The 21,177-nt window shown below is 41.8% G+C and overlaps 1 protein-coding gene across 4 annotated transcripts in view; it reads left to right on the top strand.

Annotated features, from left to right (window-relative positions):
* Nucleotides 1-21,177, top strand: part of STX8 (syntaxin 8) — a 242,512-nt gene that overhangs the window by 61,214 nt on the left and 160,121 nt on the right. For all 4 annotated transcript variants that reach the window (XM_070561064.1, XM_008529293.2, XM_008529294.2 and 1 more), the window contains exon 6: nucleotides 4,719-4,811. In XM_070561064.1, coding sequence (XP_070417165.1) covers nucleotides 4,719-4,811 — 93 coding nt within the window. The remainder of the gene's footprint in view (nucleotides 1-4,718; nucleotides 4,812-21,177) is intronic.

The raw sequence follows: 21,177 nt of genomic DNA, 5'->3' as shown, positions 1-21,177 counted from the left end.
TGGTATTTCTTTCTTCTGCAAACCTGGAGGACCCTCTGTGGTCATTCTTTGATTTAAACACCACTCATTAAGTACTTGCTCTATGCAACCAGTTGGGCTCAGAACTAGGCAAAGACATAGGAAAAGAAGACATGGCCCCAGCCCTTGGTGCTCTCGTCATGTGCTCAATCAGGGGCCTGAGGTTGCAACTCTCAGGAATATCCCTTTGTTTTATTTGCTTGTTAAAATGTTGATAATCTTTTGCTGTGGAAAATTTCAAGCATATAGAAGTAGAGAGAGTAAGATAATGATTCCATTTTACCCATCACTTGCTCCAGCAGTTATCAACTCATAGCCAATCTTGTTTCATCTGTATGTCTACCCACCTGCCCATCCCCTGGATTAATTTTGAAGCAAATCCAAGATATTATATAATTTCATTGGTCAATATTCCAGAATATATCTCTAAAGTATGTTTGTAAAAGATAAGGACTGTTTTAAAAAATATATAATCACAATGCCCTTATCCCCCTTAACAAATTAACAGTATTTCCTTAGTATAATCAAATCTCCAGTCAGTGTTCAGATTTCCCAGATGGTCCTATGATGTTTCTCTTAGGTTGTTCAATTCAGGATCTGAATATAGTCTGTACGTTGCAACTAATTGATATGTCCCTGAAGTTTCTTTAATAGATAGGTACCTTTGCCAACTCTCTTTTTGTCTTGGCAGTTTCTTGGTTGAAGAAACAGGGTCATTTGTCCTCTAGTTTCCCACTATCTAGATCTTGCTATTTGTATCCCATAGATTGTTGAACATATTTCTCTATCCCACATATTTTCTGTAAATTGTTAGTTAGATTTAGTGGCTTGATCAGAATCAAGTTTGTTATTTTTGGCAAGAATACTTTATGATGACTGTCGTTTTATTTTTAATCTACAGCCACTAGATAGTCCTCCCACAATTACATGATACTTAGTTAGAAGATGGTTTTTCTGAATGTCTAAAGATAGGAAGTATCCAAACACCTAATTATTCCAAAGGGATTTTCAGAGAACGATTGTATTAGTTTTCTATTGCTGTTGTGATAAATTAGTACAAACTTTGTCACTTAAGCTACAAATTTATTGTCTTATAATTCTGTCGGTCAGAAGTGCAATATGGGTCTCACTGGGCTAAGATCAAGGCATTGGCAGGGCTGGGTTCCATTTTGGAAGCTCCTGGGAAGAATTCATTCCCTTGCGTTTTCCAGCTTCTAGAGGCTACCCACTGGCTCATGGTTCCCTTCTTCAGTCTTCAAAGCCAGCAAGTTGCATCTCTCTGACCCTTGACCCTTCTTCATATCTCCCTCTGATTACAGCTGGGAAAGGTTCTCTGTTTTAAGGACTCTTATGATTACATTGGGCCCACCTGGACAATCCAGAATAATCTCCCATCTCAAATACCTTAATCTCAATCACATCTGCAGAGTTCCTTTTGTCATGTTAGGTCACATATTCACAGGTTCCAGGAATTGGGATGTGGACATCTTTAGGGGGCCATTATTCTGCGTAGCACAATGGTCATCCATTTTTTAAAATTAACACCATTATAAAATTGAAGGATGATTAGTAGAGTGTGGGTATGTTGCAAATGATCTATTGTGAGACAATAACTTGGGTTATGTGATAGGGTAGGGCAGATTATAGTAATGAGCTATCATCATGACATCATGGTAGTTTTATATGTTCTGCATGACTGTCTGCCTTGTTCTTGATTGTTTATATTTTTTTGCAAGTAACATCATTTTATTTTGCTTGTTGTATCTAAGGTGATCATACCACCTCCCCTTAGAAATGCTGCTCTAGGACTTGGAGATGCTCAGGTCAATATTAATATTACATACACAGCATCTCATCTGGACCTCCTCTGTCTTTGGATTATGGAATGCAAATTTATCATAGCACTTAACCATAGTGAGGAGGTGCTAAATTCTTGTAGAAATGATTTGAGTGGAGCAGAATTTTTAGCCCTCTTTCTGTTTTGTATTAGAGAACCTTTAGGTAGTTATGTCAGACAGTGAGTCAAGGTTGAGAGAAAAGAGTGCAATGTAGGTATTTTTCATTCATAGTCTATGTCTCTACTAGATAAAGCAGCTTTATAACTTTAATGATTCTTTTCATAACTGAAAACTGTAGAAGCATCTCCTCTCCTCTTTTTTTTTTTTAAAGATTTTATTTTTCTCCTTTTTCTCCCCAAAGCCCCCCGGTACATAGTTGTATATTCTTCGTTGTGGGTCCTTCTAGTTGTGGCATGTGGGACGCTGCCTCAGCGTGGTTTGATGAGCAGTGCCATGTCCGCGCCCAGGATTCAAACCAACGAAACACTGGGCCGCCTGCAGCAGAGCACGCGAACTTAACCACTCGGCCACGGGGCCAGCCCCGTCTCCTCTCCTCTTTTTAAATTGTCTTACCTTTTAATTTGTGTTGACGCTTGACCCTCAGTCCTATATACGGATTCTTCTTGGGATGCGTTTGGAACTTTACTATAACATCAGTCATCCTAGAGCAGCACGAGGTTGATGATAGATTTATCTTGGAGGCCATCCAAGAGGTTGTTACTAAAGACCAAAAGGACCTCATTATAAAGTGATTTTGCTATAAAATGGTCCCTTGGAACGATCCCTGGAGACAGCAGGTCATTTGTATGGTTAAAAAAGTATGTAGTGTCAAAAAATGTCACTAAAGGGTCCTTACCTCACACCATTAGTTTAAATAAATTCCAGATGAATTAACGAGTTAAGTGTAATGGCTTAATTCCATCAAAAGACTAGGCAAAAAATATAAGTAAATGTTCATGTGATCTTGGGTAAGAAGACCTTTGTGATTTCTGCTTTTGTCGATATTCCTTTACGTGAAACAGTTGTTTTAAGAACTGTCAACAAGCGAAGCTGAAGCAGCGTGTTGCCTTCATTTGGCGTATTGCTTGCGCAGAAAGAGTCATTAGACTCAGCCTCCGAATGTGCTTCCCCGGGCACCTGAAAGCAAAGGGAAAAGGTTCTTACAAAGAGATCACTGAGACTGCCTAGTTAAAAAAAAAAAAAAAAATCAATTTTAAAGGAAGAATCTTGAGTTACTTGAGTTCTTTTCTCTTTAAATTTTCAAAATTTAGAAAAGTAATACATTTTCAGTTTTTAAAACAAAAATGCTATTTTACTACACATTGTTCTGTATCCCGCTTTTTAACTTAATAACATCTCATGAACTTTTGTCAATTTTAAAATAGACATGTGCAATATCACTTTTAATGGCTACATAGTGTTTTACTGTGTCGATACGCTCTAAGTCTTTAAACAGATCCTTTTGTTTGGGCGTTTAGGTGGTTTCCTATTTTTCACTATTATTAATGCATCAGTCTGGGTCTAATCAGGAGAAAAATTTGAACAGGGAAAGTTTAACATACAGAATTACTAACTATAACAGGAAATTAGAGTAATGAGGGATCCACTGGCAAGAGAGAGAGAGAACAGAAATAGCAGGTGAGGTGTAGTCAGCAGCCCTCCGCTGAGATAGAGGCCCGAGGAAGCGCCCCGCGGCTGGGGTTGAGGCACAGATGTTACTGAAGAGGACGCAGCTGGGGTCACTCGATTTCAGAGAAGTCGCCCTGGTGCCCAGCTGAGCCACGCCGGTGGAATGTGCTAGAAAGCTGCCCTCTAGGGTCCTAGGGAATACTGTTGATGGGAAAGTGTCTAACTGGAGGCCCTCTGTTATAAAACTGCCCAAGGAGGGCTGTGTCGGGAGAGGTTGCCGGCCTGTGGGTGCTGCTGGTACTGGACACTGAAGGAGCTGGATGCTGAAGAAGCTGTAGGCGCTGCAGGAGCCTGGCGACAGAGCAGGCTGGAGGCAGGAAGCAAACCCTTTTCTCCTGTAACGTCTCTGCAGTCTCCTCTGCTGACAAAGCTGGCAAAGAAAAAATATTTAAAGGCTCCAGATCCATTTTCACAGATCAGTCAAAAAGGGTGAATTTGGAGCTAAGAGGCAATAAATTGATGACCAGCACAGGAAGCAGTGTTTCAAAGAATATCCTTATGTATACCCCACTGTGTACTATCTGAATGTTTTCTTACATACATTCCTAGACATAGAATTGATAGATAAAAAGGTAGGCACAGTTTGCTCTCTAGAAAGGTGTATTAACTCTCTCCCATTACACAGTAGTTAGGAGCTTCTTGTTCTTCACACTTCAGTTAACCCTGGGTGTTAGCATTCTTTATATTCCTTACAAATCTGATAAGTCAAAAAAAAATTCATTATTGTTTTTTATCGGTATTTAAAAAAAATTAGTAGTGATGTCAGAGCTTTTATTTGTTTATTTTCTCTTGTTCTTTTGTGAGTTTCCTGTCTAGATCCTTTGCCCATTTAAAAAAATTGGAATATTAAGTCTTTCTGTTGATTGTACATGCTCTTTATGTGTTAGTATTAGAAAATTTAAACATTTCTATAGTCAAAGTTTATATTACTTCATTTTTATTATTTAAAAATGTAAGTCATCTGGAAATTATTTTAGGTCAAGGCATGAGGTAGGTATTTAATTAAAAAAATTTTTTTTCCAATAATGTTAACTGTTTTTCTCTTTTCCTGACTGATTTAAAATGTTACTTTTATCATATATTGAATTGTGTTACATACCTGGGTATATTTCTGGACTTTAAATCGTTTCCCTTTGGCTTTTAGTTAGGTAATTGTTTTTCTTTTTCTTTCAGAACAGGACGCGGGCCTTGATGCCCTTTCCTCCATCATAAGTCGCCAGAAACAGATGGGGCAGGAAATTGGGAATGAGCTGGATGAACAAAATGGTAAGCACATGCCTGAGACTGACCAAATTTGCCATTTAGTATAAAAACTAAAAGCTTAAATATTGGTTAAATGACTTTAATATTACAAAACATGTAAAGTGGTTTAACATCAATGGATTATTATAGTTTAATGCAATTGAGGGTGGTTTGTGGCAGATTTAGATTATAGTTACCAAATACTGTGTCAAGAAATTTGATAAAACATTTCCAGTTCTCTGTAGCTGCTTTTAAAAATACTTTGTCTTGTGATCCATTTATCCCACGAGCTTTCCTTTATGTGGTCATGCAATGAAATGGCACAGTGTAGTCTACACTGATGAGGCTCACCGAGGCTGTGGAGACTCCGGGTCATCTACACACCCAGTAGAGTTGGCGCCTCTCTCATCCTCTTCCAGGCTGCAGGGCAAAAAGCAGTGCTCCAAGACATTTATTCAGGGCTTGATGTGACGAATCTGGCTGGAGAAACATTAATTTGCAAACCATGAGCAGATGGCTTGGGAGAGCCAGACCTTTAAGCTGGGAGCCTACCCGAAAGGCTCTTGTGCGTGAGGTGTGTGTTGTGAGGATGTGGGAGCCTGAGAGGGGGTTGCAGCAGTAGGAATGGAGAAGAGAGGTCGGATGCAGGGGACTGATGGCCCTTTTACTGTGATGGACACGGGGGAATTGGAGGGTCACTGGTTTGTGAGTGGAGAAAATTATCTCTGTAGAAAATCCGCCTATCGTATGTATAGTTGTTCTTTATCCCAAGGAAGTTTAGCTTGTTCAGTGGGTCAGACTAGAAAGGATGCTAGCTACCATGCTGGTGAAGCTCGCCCATCCTATGAGGTGCTTAGATAAGCACCCGTAGAGTAACTCTGGGTAGATGGTTAAGAATTGATGCATACTTTGGTGAAGTGACTTGCTGACTTTGCAGGTCAAATCACCCTGCATTTTTGCCCACATAAGCAATCACGCCAGTATGTCCTTATCTTGTCTTTCCTCTAGTTCAATGGTTATCACACTTTGCTGCATTTTAGAATCACCTGGGGAGCTTTTAAACCTCCCAAAGCCCAGGCCATACCTGAGTTGGTGTTCTGTTGTTGCTGTAACAAATTACCGCAACTTACCTTACAGTTCTGGAGTCTGACATGGGTCTTACTGGGCTAAAACCAGGTGTCGACAGGGCTGCATTTCTTTCTGGACACTCTGGGGGAGAGTTAATTTCCTTATCATTTCCAGTTTCTAGAGGCTGCCTGCATTCCTTGGCTTGTGGCCCACTCCTCCATCTTCAAAGCCGGCAACAGTAGATTGAATTCTTCTCACATTGCCTCACCCTGACCTCTAACTTCTGTCTCCCTCTTCCACTTTTAAGGACCTTTGTGGTTGCAGTGGGCCCACCCAGATAATCCAGAATAATCTCCCTATTTAGGGTGAGCTGATCTAGCAACCTTAATTCCATCTGCAACCATAATGCCCCTTGGCCTTGTAACCTAACATATTCATAGATTCCAATATGTAGACTTCTTTAAGGGGCCACTAATCTGCCTACCGCAGTACTTTATACCAATTAAATCATAATCTATATGGTGAAGCCTAAGCATCAGTATTTCTTAAAGCTCCCTAGATGATTTCAGTGTGCTGCCAAGCTTGAGAACCAGTGTCCTTGTTGAATAGGCTGAGAGAACATGTTTGCCACTCTGTTTTTATATTACCTCTCCTGTGCTCACATTACAGATAGAAATCCCACACGAGCACAGAAGAACAGTCGCATAGTTACACATACACCTCTGCCATCCCAGCTGCAGTCAGGGACTCTTTCTTCTCATATCACACTCTACCCCCATCCTTTTCACCTCTTCCTCCCTGCCTCCCCAGTCCTCATCGCCATTCCAGACCCGGATGCATACATGTGTATGGAGACAAACATGGGGTATTTTTCCATTCGTTGCCAAAATAAGCTGGGTTTTCTCTGTGGTGGCCTCCCAGAGAGATTGCAGTTATGCTGGTGGTTTTCTAATATGCACATTTGCTCCTCAGAAATAGGGCAGAGTCAGCCATTTTCTTTCATAGGAACTGAGAGCCTCTCTGAGGATAAAAAATTATATCCCTGCTAGGATTATAATCAGCCTTTATTCCTTTTGTCAAAATCAAAAAGGCCATTCTGTCTATAGGTGTGGAGAGCATGGTTGCACCCCTATCTGGGTTTCTATTGTGACCCGAGTGTATAATGGGGAGTCTGGGACACTGGAGAAGGATACCACTTTTGCTGTAAATATCTCTGTTTGATTTACTGACCCACTGAATTATTCTTTTGGTTTTCTTTAAATGAGAGAAACAATTGTCCAGGATAATGGCCAGCCAGACCAGCTTTTAGAATCAAGTATCAAATCCTTACTAACAAAATACACTGTACTTAGAACATAACCACAAAGCTGAAGGGTTGAATTATCATCAATTTAGGAATTCAGTTTCCAATCTTCTCATATAGAGTTAAAAAGGGCCTGGCCAACACCAGTAATGAACCTTGTTCATATGCCAGTGACCGAGCCTAATGAGGAAAAGGATTAGCAGTTAACTGAAGATGCCAGTGATGGAGGACCTCGGTGTATGCTGGATGTGGGGGTTGGTAGCTGGTGAAGGTGGGGGATGGTTGGGGAGAAGGATAGAGAGCCAAACCAAGGAGATCACCTCATGGAACCACAGAGTTAGTGCCCTTCAGTTCAAGGTGAACCGTGTTGGTTCACCTTGATCACGATGAACTGGCTAGGCACAAAGGGCTCATGTGAGACTGCTCAGATGCTGTTCCAGAATGAAGACTTGTAGTACTGGTTTACTGAAAAATTCCTTAAAGTTCATGCTCAAGAGGGCAGTGCCTTTTGAAAAGAACATTAAGACAAGAAACTGAACGGAATTGACTTGGCTAAAGTAGACAGTCTGAGACATAATTTTGGCCTTGGCCAAACCTTGAAGGCAGCACCAAGAAGAGCCATAGAGGTGCAGTTCTGATGGATGAAATAGTGCCAAGAATAGGCTGTTTTGCAGATCTCTGCTAGTGCATGCCAGTCCTTGCCATTCTTTTTTCTTTCTTTTTTTTTTTTTAGTGAGGAAGATTGTCACTGAGCTAACATCTCTGGCAATCTTCCTCTATTTGGTATGTGGGACTCTACCACAGAACGACTTGATGAGCAGTGTGTAGGTCCGTGCCCGAGATCCAAACCCAAAAAAGGAATTTTTCAGTAAACCAGTACCACAGTTCTCCATTCTGGAACAGCATCTGACATGAGCCCCTTGTGCCTAGCCAGTTCATCATGATCAAGGTGAACCCTGGGCGGCCGAAGTGGAGTGCGTGAACTTAACCACTACGCCACTGGGTTGGCCCCTCGTCCTTCTTTTTGATGTTCAGATATTCCAAATTTGGCCAATCCTTTTCATGTTTCTCTGTCAATCTGTGAGGCTTTCGTCACTTTCTAGAAGAAACCAAGGTGACAAGGAAGGCCACTTTCTCAACAGTGGCAACATTGGGATTGAGGAGACCAGTGTTTCTTTGGAAGAGCTAGAAATATGACTGTGCTCCTTGAAAGACACAAAATGATCAAAATTTCATATGCATATCAGTGAATTACCATTGTAAGGGTCTGTTAGAGCCCCTCAGCTGAATTTCCATGTTGAGAGTTTAGCAAAGTAATGTGGTAGACTGAACACTAGCCCCCAAAGATACCCACATCCTGATCCCTGGAATCTGTGAGTGTTATCTTATGTGGCAAAAGGGGCTTTGCAGGTGTTAATAAATTAAGGATATCGAGATGGAGAGATTATCCTGGATTATGTGGTTGGAGCCTAAATGTATTCACAAGTGTCCTTATAAAAGGGAGTCAGAGGGACATTTGACAACAGAAGGTGATGACTGACTGAAGGAAGATGGTATAGTGCTGGCGTCAAGGGTGAGGGAAGGGCCCCGAGCCACGAGATGCAGGGAATGCGGCTCTAGATGCTGGAAAAGGCCCGGAAACAGCTTCTCCTCTTGAGCCTCACCCTGATTGCGGTCCAGGGAAACTGATTTCGGATTTTTGATCTCCAGAATTGTAGAGGAGTGAGTGTGTGTTGTTTTAAGCCACTAAGTTTGTGATAATTTGTTCGATCAGCAACAGGAAACTCATATAACTGTGTCTTTTTGTCAGTTGTCAGTGAATTCAGGTTAACTACTCTTATGCTAGAAAAATGTATACTGAGACCATCAATGTCTACAGCTTCTCTTACCTCTTGAAGAGACTTCCTTAAAGCAGCCTTCACAGAAGGGAGTTTGCAAATCTGGTGCCCTAGTCAGCCCCTGCCCCTCCAACTGTTACTTTAGCACTTTGATAACAGAATTTACTCTCGCACTGGTGAAATGTGGGGGCACTTTGGTGAAAGAATTTCCTTGTGGATTATCTGGTATCAGAATTTCCCAGTATATGTTAGGCAAGCTGATTTTAGGTAATATGTAGAGAAACAGTTTACATTTTAATAGTTGCATATTTCAACGTGTGATAGAAATAAAAATGACTAGCATTTGAAACCTGTGATTTCACAGTAATATAAAATTTTCTTTGTCAACTCGTATAAGCAGAAAAATAATAGTGAGTTGATGTGAAGGAAAACATTAGGCATATATGATCCAGGTAAAATATGAACCTGGCAGAAAGTTCTGAAGGTGGCATTTGAAATGCTGACGTTTGGCAAACACCGCTCTAAGAAGACTCTTTTGTTCGCGTCTGGGTTGCTGTAGAGTACTTGCTTGGTATTTGGCCTCATCCTAGTACAGTGCCCAGTGATTTAACACGTGCGCCCTTTCCGCTTGGCCCTCCTGGTGGTGAGATCACATGTTAGACGAATGCTGGGATCAGAAGATCTGCTGAAATGATGCCTTCCAGCCCTGCGAGCCTGTAACTGTGTAAGGTTTTGGCTGTGGCCGGAGTGATGTCGTCTGATGCCGCACCCGTGGAACTTAAATAGGCTTGCCATTTGAAGGAAGCAAGACAGGCAGAAACTGCATTCCTTTAAAGGAAATAGAAAATGACTCGAGGTATAGGGAGTTCCTGTTACTGCTTGGCGGGTGGCAGGTTACACCTCGGCAGGGCGACGCCCCGAGCCACTGCCCAGAGCTGTATCCCAGGAGAGCTGTGCCCAGGACTGCGAGTGCGTTTTTCTGTGCCACCAGGCACTTTGCAGGTCTAGCAGGCTTTTAGGAATTGACATGGGAACCAAACCCCCTGCCCCCAAATTTGGAATGTAGGTACACGTAAATGTCAGGTGGGGAAACGGTTTTCTCTAAGTGGCTGTGCTGCTTGGGTTTAAATTTTCCCTTTAATGAGATTTCATTCAGTTGACCTGACCAGCTGCTAGGATTAGTGGAGTGGCTTCTCAAGTCTGCATTTCATTCACAAATAAATTTGTGAATTACTTAGTCTCAGAGAATCTTAGGATGGAAGGGAGTTGCTGAGGCATTCCCTTCTCCTCCCCCTGCCATCTTTTCATCTTTTGGAAGAACTCCATTTAGTCATCTCTGAGGCCTTCTGGAAGGTGTAAATTCTCTTGATATGCAAAATCAGCAGCAGCAGTACCGACTCATCTTTCCTCTGCACACGTGTGCACATACGTACATTTTACACACTGGCTCCATGACTGTCCTTTATCTAGATTAAATAACCCTTTTGTTTTCCTAATAAGATAAGGCCTTATTAAACCTAGTAAGGTCTTTTCCCTAAAGCTAAAGCAATATATTTTCTTCTTTAGTACATTCTCCAGTCACTCAACAAATGCTGAGTGCCGATTATGTGCCAAGCACTGTGCTAGAATCCATACATACAACCATGGTAAAAAGACATGACTTCTGCCTTCCTGGAGCTTTTGTTCTAGTCGGGGAGGCAGGTATTAGGCAGATACCCACACAGATACCCAGTTAGAGATCATGGTAAGTAACAGAGAGAGTACTAGAGAACATGTAACCAGAGAGCCTGATTTAGTTTAGGATTAGGAAAGCCTTCTTCTGGGAAATGATATTTGAACTGGGTTTTAAAGGGAAGAGCATTTCAAACAGAGGGAACAGCATATGCTATGGAAAGGAGTATGACATGGTTGAGAAACTTGGGAGAAGGCCAGTACCCAGAGACCAGAGAGCATGGGGAGATGAGAGAGGAGAGCAGGCTGGGTGGGAAGGCAGGATCACTGCATAGGTGTGACCATTGCTCTGTACTATACAATGACCTAAATATCCATCAGGTTAGTGTTACCAATTATGTACCATCACTCAATTTTCTACTTTATCAATCCTGTAATTTGAGATTTTTTTATTTTTTTCCTTTTTCTCCCCAAAGCCCCCCGGTACATAGTTGTATATTCTTCGTTGTGGGTCCTTCTAGTTGTGGCATGTGGGACGCTGCCTCAGCGTGGTTTGATGAGCAGTGCCATGTCCGCGCCCAGGATTCGAACCAACGAAACACTGGGCCGCCTGCAGCAGAGCACGCGAACTTAACCACTCGGCCATGGGGCCAGCCCCTCAATCCTGTAATTTTACCTATATAATTTACTTAAAATAAGGGAGATATATCTATATGTCTATATTTTTTGCATTGTCCCACAACAGTTAGCATATCTAAACTGAGGGTATTTAGCCACTTTTGGGTAGAAGAAATAACCCCATTGACATGGGACATTTATTCATTCAACAAATATTTACTGAGTAATAGCTGCATGTGTGGCCCTTTATATAGTGAAAAACATTAGTAACTAAAAACAAGATCCCCTTCTTTACTGCTCTCACAGTCTAGCTGGGGGAGACACATTAAATAAATACACTCCCAAATCAAGGTATTTTCTCAAATTGTGATAAGTGCTATCAAAGAAAAGCCCCGGCTGCTGTGGCAGGGGATACCAGGAAGGTCTCATTGTGAGTGGTGGCCGAGGTTTCGGGAACGGGCCGAAGTTGGCCAGTGTAAAGGGGTAGCGGGCAGTCGAAACATTCCAGGGAGTGCCAGGGCATCTCATGTGAGGCCTTGGAGGCTGGAGAGAACCTTCAGCGTTGAGAAATTAAAAGAGGGCGTTTGTGGCTGGGAAGGAGTGAGTAATGAGGTGAAGGTGCCGAGCTGAAGTTGTGGAGAGATTTGGAGCCAGGGCTGGGAAGACTTCACAGTGTGGACACCTAGTAGGCCCTGAAAATTACAGAATTTATATTTTCCTGGGAAGGACTCTGTTTTTTTTAGCCACAATCAACAGTCTTAGTCAGGAAACAGCTATGTTAACAGTGATTTTGAACAGGCTTTTGGCTTCATGCTAATTTTTACTATTTCTTCTTTTCAAATAAACTAAAGGCTATACATCCTTTTTCAAATACTGCTTCTCCACTCTACAGATATTGATATTTATTGCTTTTATTATCATTTACTCTGTTATATTTTGTAATTGCCTTTGATTTTTCTCTTTAACTCATTGTTTCTAAGTTTTCAAACATTTGCATTTTTAAACCATCTTTTTGTTGTTGATTTCCTCACTGAGTTGTGAAGGGATCAGGGAATTATGTTCTCCGTGATCTCGGTTCTTCTGGACTTAGGATCTCCCGCGAGGTTTCGTATCGGCTGTGGTCGGTGACTACTCCATGTGTGCCTGAGGAGAATGTGTAGTTTCCAGCCTGGGAAGACAGGGAGACATCTAATAGACACTTAGTAGATCAGGCTTGTGAATTCTGTTGTCCACGTCTCACATGTCTTTACTACCTCTCTGCTTCCTCTGTCAGTTTCTGAAAGAGGTGTGATAAAATCTCCTTCAGTGTTTGTGAATTTAGCAATTTTTCTATGTAATTGGATCAGTGTTTTAAAAAATATTTTATTTTTCCTTCTTCTCTCCAAAGCCCCCCGGTACATAGTTGTATATTTTTAGTTGTGGGTTCTTCTAGGTGGCATGTGGGACGCCGCCTGAGCATGGCTTGATGAGCAGTGCCATGTCCACGCCCAGCGTCCAAACTGGGGAAACCCTGGGCCATCAAAGCAGACTGCATGAACTTAACCACTCGGCCACGGGGCTGGCCCCCCTCAATTTTTTATTTTATAAATTTCACGGGAAGGTTATTAGGTACATATATGTACATGATAATTTTTGGAAGGAGTGGTTATCTTTTTATCATTATGGAAATATCTCTTTATCTGTAATGCTTTTCACCTTTAGGTCTATTGATCTGATATTAACATCACTCTCCAGGCTTTCATTTGGTTAATGCTAACTACTACAGGCATGCGCCGCATAACATTTTGGTCAACGAAGGACTGCATATACAATCGTGGTCCCATAAGATTAGTACCATATAGCTTGGGTTTGTGTAAGGACACCCCATGATGTTCACACAACGATGAGACCACCTAACGACACATTTCTCAGAAGGTATCTCCGTCGTTAAGCAACGCATGGCTGTATAGTGATTCTCAAACTTTGTGGTCTAGGACCCTATGTATTCTTAATAATTGTTGAGAATGCCTGGAAACTTTGGTTTATGTGGGTTTTATCTATCAATACTTATTGCATTAGAAATTAAAATCAGAGACAATTAAAAATATTTAACTCATTTAAAAATAACAATAATAAACCATTATGTTAAAATAAATAATTTTTATGAAAAATAGCTCCCAAATATAAATAGCTTAAAATAGCAAACACCACTTATATTTTTTATCTTTCAATGCATGTCCGTTGTGGGTCAGTGGCGGGCATTGTTACTTCAGATTCTTGGCTGATAGAATAGTCCCCATTCAAACATTGCTGGTCTCCATGTCAGACAGTAAGAGAACTCTGGAGGACCTTGTTCCTGTGGTTCAGTTCTCTGGTCCAGAGGTAACATGTCAATTTCATCCACAACTCATTGGTCAGAGCTAATCATGTGCCCCACCCAACCACCAGGAGCCGTAATCCTACCAGTATGTCTGGTTGAGGGGAGTGGGGGACCAAAAATACTGGCTGAACGGCGCAAATTAACATCAGAAGGGCAGTATGGAGCAGTTAAGAGCCAAATTGCCTCTGATACTTAGTAGCTACATGACCTTGAGCAAATTACTTAATCTTTCTCTGTCCCAACTTTCTCATCTATCAAATGGGGATTTTAGTGCTTATTTTAAAGTGTTATGAAGATGAAATGAGTTGATAATGTGTGAAGCTCTTAGAATAGTGCCTCACAAACACTCTAAAAGTGTTTTCCATTATTAACTCTGTTTATTCACAGTACAGACTTTTGGTCAAAATGGTAGAGTGAGCTAATGGGGAAGTCCCTCCCTCCCTTTTCCAAATACATGGAAATGTTAGATGAAACATTAAAAAAAATCACTTTACAATTCTTAGCTGAGCTTGAAAGCAAGAAAGGGAGTTCCTCAGGTGGCAGAAATGAAGGTGCTAACCCACAGCATGAGTGGACCTGAGGCCTCATGGCCCTCAGTTAGCCAAACCAGATACTTATCTTCGAGACTAGCGTTTTAACTCTCATAGAGAGATGGAATTGAGGCTGTGGTCCCTGTGCATTGTGAGGGGCTGAAAGTTGGCTCTCCATAGAAAGCCAGGATCTGAGAAATGGCAATTTTATGGGAAAACTAATTTTCCGCATTCCCACCTAAGAGTGAGATGCTGAGTTAGGCTGCCTACCTTGGGCCACAGCCACCCTTATATTTCTAACATGCATACCTAAGTTTACATTTTCTAACAAAGTCTAAAGCAAATAAATATCTGAATAAATCAAGTTTAGTATTCTTAAACTTTGCTTCAAACTCCTCATCTTTCATATTGTTTTAAACCGAAGCCCTCTTTTTTTCTACAGTCAGTAGTTTATTTAGGTTTCCCAACACATTTTACTGATTTCTGTTGTAGTTGTTGTATCCATTCTATATTACTCAGCTCTTCTAACTGATTTTTTTTTTTTAATTTTCAAAACTATGCTTTTAAATACCAAAAAGCTTTAATGCTCACAATTGCTTTTTTCCACGGAAGTGTTGTTTTTAAGGTTGTAAAATCTTTTAAACCTTTGAATGGTACTAGTTAGAACTATAAAATGTTCCTTCTTCTCCTTCCATTATTTCTGTTTCTTCTAGGTAACTTTTGGTTTATTCATCTCAATCTTTCTCTTTCGTGCTCTTATGGGCTGAATTACGTCCCCTCAAAATTCATGTGCTGAAGTCCTAACCCCTAGAACCTGAGAATGGGACTGTATTTGGGGCTAGGGTATTTAAGGAGGTGATTAAGTTAAGATGAGGTCACTAAGGTGGGTCCTGATCCAATGTGACTGGTGTTCTATAAGAAGAGGAGATTAAGACCCAGCCACAGAGGGAAGAGCTTGTGAAGACAGGGAGAAGAAGTCCTGTTGATACCTTGATCTCAGACTTCTGGCCTCTAGAATTGTGAGAAAATGAATTTCTATCGTTTAAGCCGCTCAGTCTTGGTACTTTCTTATGGTAACTCTAGCAAGCTGTATACATGCTATGCGCTTTTCCTTGCCTATCTGCTCATTCTTCGTTGACTTCCTATTTATGAGTAAAGGATGATGTCGATTACTATAGGTAGCTGGCATAGAACGCTGACTTTCTTTGTTCTTAGCTAGGTTTATTTACCCCTAAATCTTCCTTCTTGAATGGGAGGTCCGGCTCTGTACTCTGTGTAATGGGCAGGATATAGCAACAGGCACGCTTCCCCGTAAGGGCGTGTGGTTAGGTAGAAGAGGACACAAGCAGATTCAGGACCCTTTGCTCTAACGCTCACTCCAAAATTACTAAGGTGAGGAGAACTTTAACCTTGGGGTGACGTCTTTTATATATTGTATTTCTTCTCTCTTTCGTGTCTCATTCACTGGCCTGGACAGCTCCACCGTGGGTACTCCGCAGGCAAACCCTCCTCTCTAGAGAGAGCTATTGTGGGGACTCCAGCTGGGAGCCAGTGCTGCAGACTGCAGTCTACACAGGAGAGGGGTAAGGGCCAACTGGCTCAGCTGTTCTGTGGATAACTCTCCTCTCAGATGCCCTGATTCTTGCCTTACAGCCACCTCTTTGTAGGCCATTCCGTGGCTCCCAATAGCCATTGACTCCAAGCTTGGAGCCTCTCCAGGATTCCGTCAGAAAGAAAGAGCTCCTATCTGTAACTCTGATCGTGTATTTCAAGTTGCATTTTTTTTCAGTTTTGGCTTATTTGTCAATACAGTCCCAACTATCTTCTTTTTCAAAAGAAAGCCTTTAAAATGACTTATTCACTGATAACGCTCTTTTGTGTTTTCAGTGCCACCATGGATTTATTCTCCCAAAAGATATCTTTACTGACATTTCATTGTGCTCTTGGAAAGAAACAGGGCAGCCATGTATGCTTACTCTGCTATCTTGAACTCAAAGTCTCTCTTTTATATTTTGTACAAGGTCACAGTATCTATGGAAGTTGTTTTGCTGAAGCAGCTAGTGTTCTGGAAGCTTCAGTTAAATAAGTTTTTAGTATAGTCTGTGAACATCGTGCTCTAGGGCTTCTGTGATTTGAGTGACACCTCCAAGTTACCATCTGATATGTTTGTGGATGAATTTGCCTAAAGATAAGACAATGAGAGATATGGGAGAAGGTGATTGTTTTCCATGCACTTATAGTATTAAATACTTGGTGAATGCAAAATCAGTTCTTTATCTGAACATTCATTATTCCTCTCTAGGAAGGGGTCAGTTTATTGTAATGGGGGCTGGTGGGAGAGAGAGAGAGTGAGCTAGTGAGAAAAAGTGTGTTGTTCCAATAAGAATTGTCCAACACCAACTAGGTGTCCGATAGTTGAATTCAATTTTGACGCTAACTACCTGGAGTTAGCATCAGGCTCCACAGGTTTAGGGCTCAGTCCCACAAGACTGCACTCGCTTCAGATACCAGCCACAAGTCTCAGGTGTCCCAGGCTCTCTGCCCCAGTGGCTGCAAATACAGGATTCCTACGACTTCCGTACAGAGTTCATGGAACAACTTGCAGAACTCAGGAAAGCACTAGACTTATGATTACAGTTTTGTTTTAAAGGATACAACTCAGAAAAGCCAAATAGAAGAGGTACATAGGGCAAAGTCTCAGGGAGGGGGAGCCCGCAGAGTATCCATGCCCTCTCCAGGCATGTCGCTCTCCCAGCACATCAACATGGTCACCAACCCAGAAGCTCCTCAAACCTCGTTGTTGAGTTTTTATCAAGACTTCATTACATAGGCATGATTGATTAAATCTTTGGCCATGTGAAGAGCCCAGATCATTTGAATTTGCTGTTTCTGCAGAAAAGATACTCAGACACATACACAGTGTTTTTCATATAGCTTCGCTGCTAGCTTTAACTCTGATGATAGTTGGGTCCACGTTGGGTCACAAGGTCTTATTTTGCTCATCTGGCCTAGTGCCTCCTTTACCCCCTCTTCTAAGCCATCTCTTGGTCTTCATCCTGGCCGTGTGGCTAGTCTGAGAGGCCATCTAACTGGAGAGAGGCAAGGATTTTCCAAAGGAGAGGCTGTGGAAACAGTTGTCAAGGAAAAGGGCATTTATCCTCAGGCCCTAGGACAGCTGGCTTGGGTGACTCATCGGGCTTCCTTTCCCCTGGGCTTCACCACAGTTCCTATTTGACTTCCAAGAGGGAGGCTATCAGGCCAACTGAAGCAGCTGAACTAGAGAATGGATGGCAAAAAGCAAGCCAAAGGGAATCTTGAGGGAGAGGCCAAAGTGATCACAGATGCAAAGAGCTTGTCACACTGGAAGCTCCACTTCCTACCACTTTGGCCCAAAGATAATATTGTTCCTCCTCCTTGGTGCCTTTGCAGAAGGGAAAGCTGGAGCTCTCCTTGCAGGCTATGCCAGGGGTCTCCAAGACCCCTTCCAGGTTTGGTTATTTTCTAGGAGGACTCACAGTACTCATCTAAAATTTATTTATAGCCCCTAAATCAATACTCATGGTTCTTTTGCAATTATCCGCAGACGTGTGTAAGGAGATGAAAAATTTGAGTCATCCAATGCACACATTCCTAGCCAAGGTCAAACAAGGTGATGTTCTTCCTTTTTGTTTTTGCTCTCATACATAGATGACCAAAGGATGGAGACTTTAGCTCTGGGGCCAGTTGGATGGGGTTTGAATCCCAGCTCTGGCTCCTGTTAGTGGGGTGGGCTCAGGGAAATCACTTAAAACTTGCAAACCTCATTTTCTCTTTTGAAAAATAAAATAGAATTTACCAGGATGAGTTGTTTTTAAGATTTAAGGTTATAATCTGTGTGAGATAGATAGATAGATAGATAGATAGATAGATGGATAAACACATCTTTCCCTTGGGAACAGTGGTTCAGTATTCGCTAATTCCGTATTCACAGTGACTTTATAAAACATCACTACTGTGAATAACAAGAATCAACTCTAGTTATAATCATGGTTATGACTTATCACAGGAAAAGGATACAAAGCGAAATCAGCAAAGAGAAAAGGTACATGGGGAGAAGTCCGGGAGAGACCAGGTGCGAGCTTCCAATGGGCTTCTTCCAGTGTAGTCACATAGGACATGCGTAATCCCCGCAACAGTAAGTGGTGACAACACCTGCGAAATGTTGCCAACCAGGGAAACTCTAACAGAGACTCAGGACCTAGGGTTTTGTGAGGGTATTGGTCATGAAGGCACCCTCTGCCTGGTGTGTTCCCAAATTTCAGACTCCCAGAAGGAAAGGAGGTGTTCAACATAAACCATGTAGTTCACAGTTTAGGAACAGTGATCGCTCTTATCAGTTAATGGTGGGAACCCTCCCCAAATCCAAGCTCCCCAACACCAGCCAAGGGCCAACTTTGTAAGCAGGTAAGAAAAGCAGTTCTGCCTGGTGTGTTAACTCGTTTCTGCACAGAGGCCTAGACCAAGTATGATTTATTTATCATGTTACTCTTCTCTGTGATTGGAGGATCTGTGAAAGAATGACAGTGCTGGATTCCTGAGAAAAGTGGGAGTGTGCTCTTCAGAAGGGAAGGGATACAGAAAGAAGTTGAAGGCCAGTGCCATTATTAAAGACTTAGCTGAGCTTGGCTTCTCTTGAGGAGTCTCAGACAATGTGCTTCTAAAAGTGGAAGTTGTGTAGCATATGGGGTGGTGAAAAGCATTGAAGAACTTTGGTAATAAAAACCAAAGCAGCAGGAAGGAAGTGGTCTGATTAGAACCAAGTGCTTAGGCAGGGAAAGACAGCCTAAGAAAGGAGCTGAAGCTGCTGAGCAGGAGTTGCAGTTGATTTAGAATCCTTTAAGGAGCTGGAGCAGGAAGGGAACTGGGTCTTGACAGTTTAGTTTGGGGAGAGACACAGTGTTCTCTTGCCATCTGGACAGTCCCTCCAGGAGAGAGAAATCATAGAGAAAACATTTTGAATGCAGTGATAAAGACCTTTTATTTTATTTTTACTATTATTACAATTGCTTCAATTGTTCAAACAGTAGTTTAGGAACTAGACTGACATAAAAGGAAAATAGTTCTGTTGACCAATTTGGTTGGTTTGAAATACATAAACACAACTTTAAAAAATTTTTATTCTGTACTAAAGAATTAACTAGTCATTTAGAGTATGTTTATTACCAGCCTTTTAGTGTATTTCAGTGGTATATTTAGTACGTTTCAGTGGTAAGTGTTGTGTACCTATGAATAAGTGAACTTAGGGAGACCCCGTGTTGTTTCTGTACCCCTTGGGGTCATTTGGGTAGGGTGATTTAAGGCCTTGTATGCGGAAGTGACTCTCACCTCTGTTTCTGGATTCACTCCTAACTCATGTAAGATTGGTGCTATTAAACTCATTTTAAGCTTGGACTGTCTCTAGGAGTGGGAGTAAGGTGATTACTCATTTACTATTTTCTTTTGTTATCTAATCAAAGAACATAAGAGTAGCCGTTTTTGTCTTGCTTTCTTTTAAAGGTAATACTTTGTCTAGTACTTTTTCTTGCCAGAAGTGGGCAGAGAGTCTAGCAAGAAATAAGTAGTTGTGTTTATGGGAGATATGTTTCCGGGGGTGGGGGGACCATAGAGAGATTGGGCTTAAATTAGTGGTTTGGGATGTAAATTACTGAGGTGATTGTATTCGATTTTCATCTTAGATCACTTGTGTGCATGTAACCTGGCTAATACCACTATAGTTAGTTAGGTGTCATTTTCCATGTGAAGAGAAGGAGACATGGAGCATCTTCAGGGTTGTGTGTGTGAGAGAGACAGACAGACAGACAGACAGAGAGATGTGGGTTCAGACTTAGATTTGAATAGGAATATATTTGATGGTCTAGGAGTTCACAATACATAAAAGTACCAGGTAAGGTACTGTTCACGCTGCTCAAGGGCATTTGTAGGCTGACCAGCTACCTCAGCTTGCCTCACTGAGAGTTCTGTTGTGCTCCTTTATCTGACTGGAGTAATGCCGAAGACCAGCCCGGCTGAGCTGCTCAGTCTTTTGCTAGGTAGAATTTTAAAGCCCCTTGGAGTGCAGGTTGTATCGAGGAGGAAAAGTACCAGGATAATTGTGAGAGCTTTTCTTCAGCCGCCTTGCTTGACTTGTGCCACTTACTGTGAAAATTGAGTATCTTTTTCTTATCCATAAAGGCTTTGAGTCACAGGTGGGATTCTCTTGAGAGCTGACTCAGGAGGGAGTTTAGTGTTCAGAATGTTTATTAGGGAGGACAAACGGGATCAACACCTGTGGGAGGGAGGCCGTGGAATCGGGATGGGCAGAGGGAGAAGCTGAGCTTGAAGACAGCCTCAGCCAACCCCATGGGGAGCTGTGGAGCCAAAATGGCCTTGCAGAGTTGGCCCATGTTGAATTCACATGGCTGGGACTTTATACCCCCATCTTGATCAGTCATTGGATGTGGAACGCCCTGGGAATAGCCTGACCTTGGGCAAGACAGCTCTTGAGACAATCCCTAAGGAGGCTGGTGGCTAAAGGCTACCTGCTGCCAGCACTCTCTGTGGCTGAGGCAAGAAGTCCTTCCTTGAAGGGGGAACTGGGTGGTGCATCTCCATTGGGTCCGCCACACATTCGATGTTGATCCATCAGTTTTAAGCATTTGAAAACTGTTAGGTCGACAGAGTAAGAAATCAACAGGTCAGGTGGGGAGTGAGTTAACTAGAATGCAAGTTTCTGGAAGTGGTTGACCCATACCCAAAATGTCTGCAAGGTATTTATAAATCGTTGAAATTAAACCAGTATATTGCTTCTATCCTATTTCTAACTGTAGCTTTGTTAGTAACAATAAAAATATGGAACAGTGTGGCTTTTCACCTTTAGCTTTCAGAGTTAAGTGTGTGTTATTATGGGAACTGTATATTTTAGGGCCTTCTGTGTTTAAAAATTCTTATTCAGTCATAGCTTGTTCAAAAACAATTGGAATCTGTC

This window comes from Equus przewalskii, chromosome 10 (genome assembly GCF_037783145.1).
Source record: "Equus przewalskii isolate Varuska chromosome 10, EquPr2, whole genome shotgun sequence".
NCBI classification, from domain to species: Eukaryota; Metazoa; Chordata; class Mammalia; order Perissodactyla; family Equidae; genus Equus; species Equus przewalskii.
Note: the sequence above shows the minus strand (reverse complement) of the source record. Positions and strands in the feature narration are given on the sequence as shown.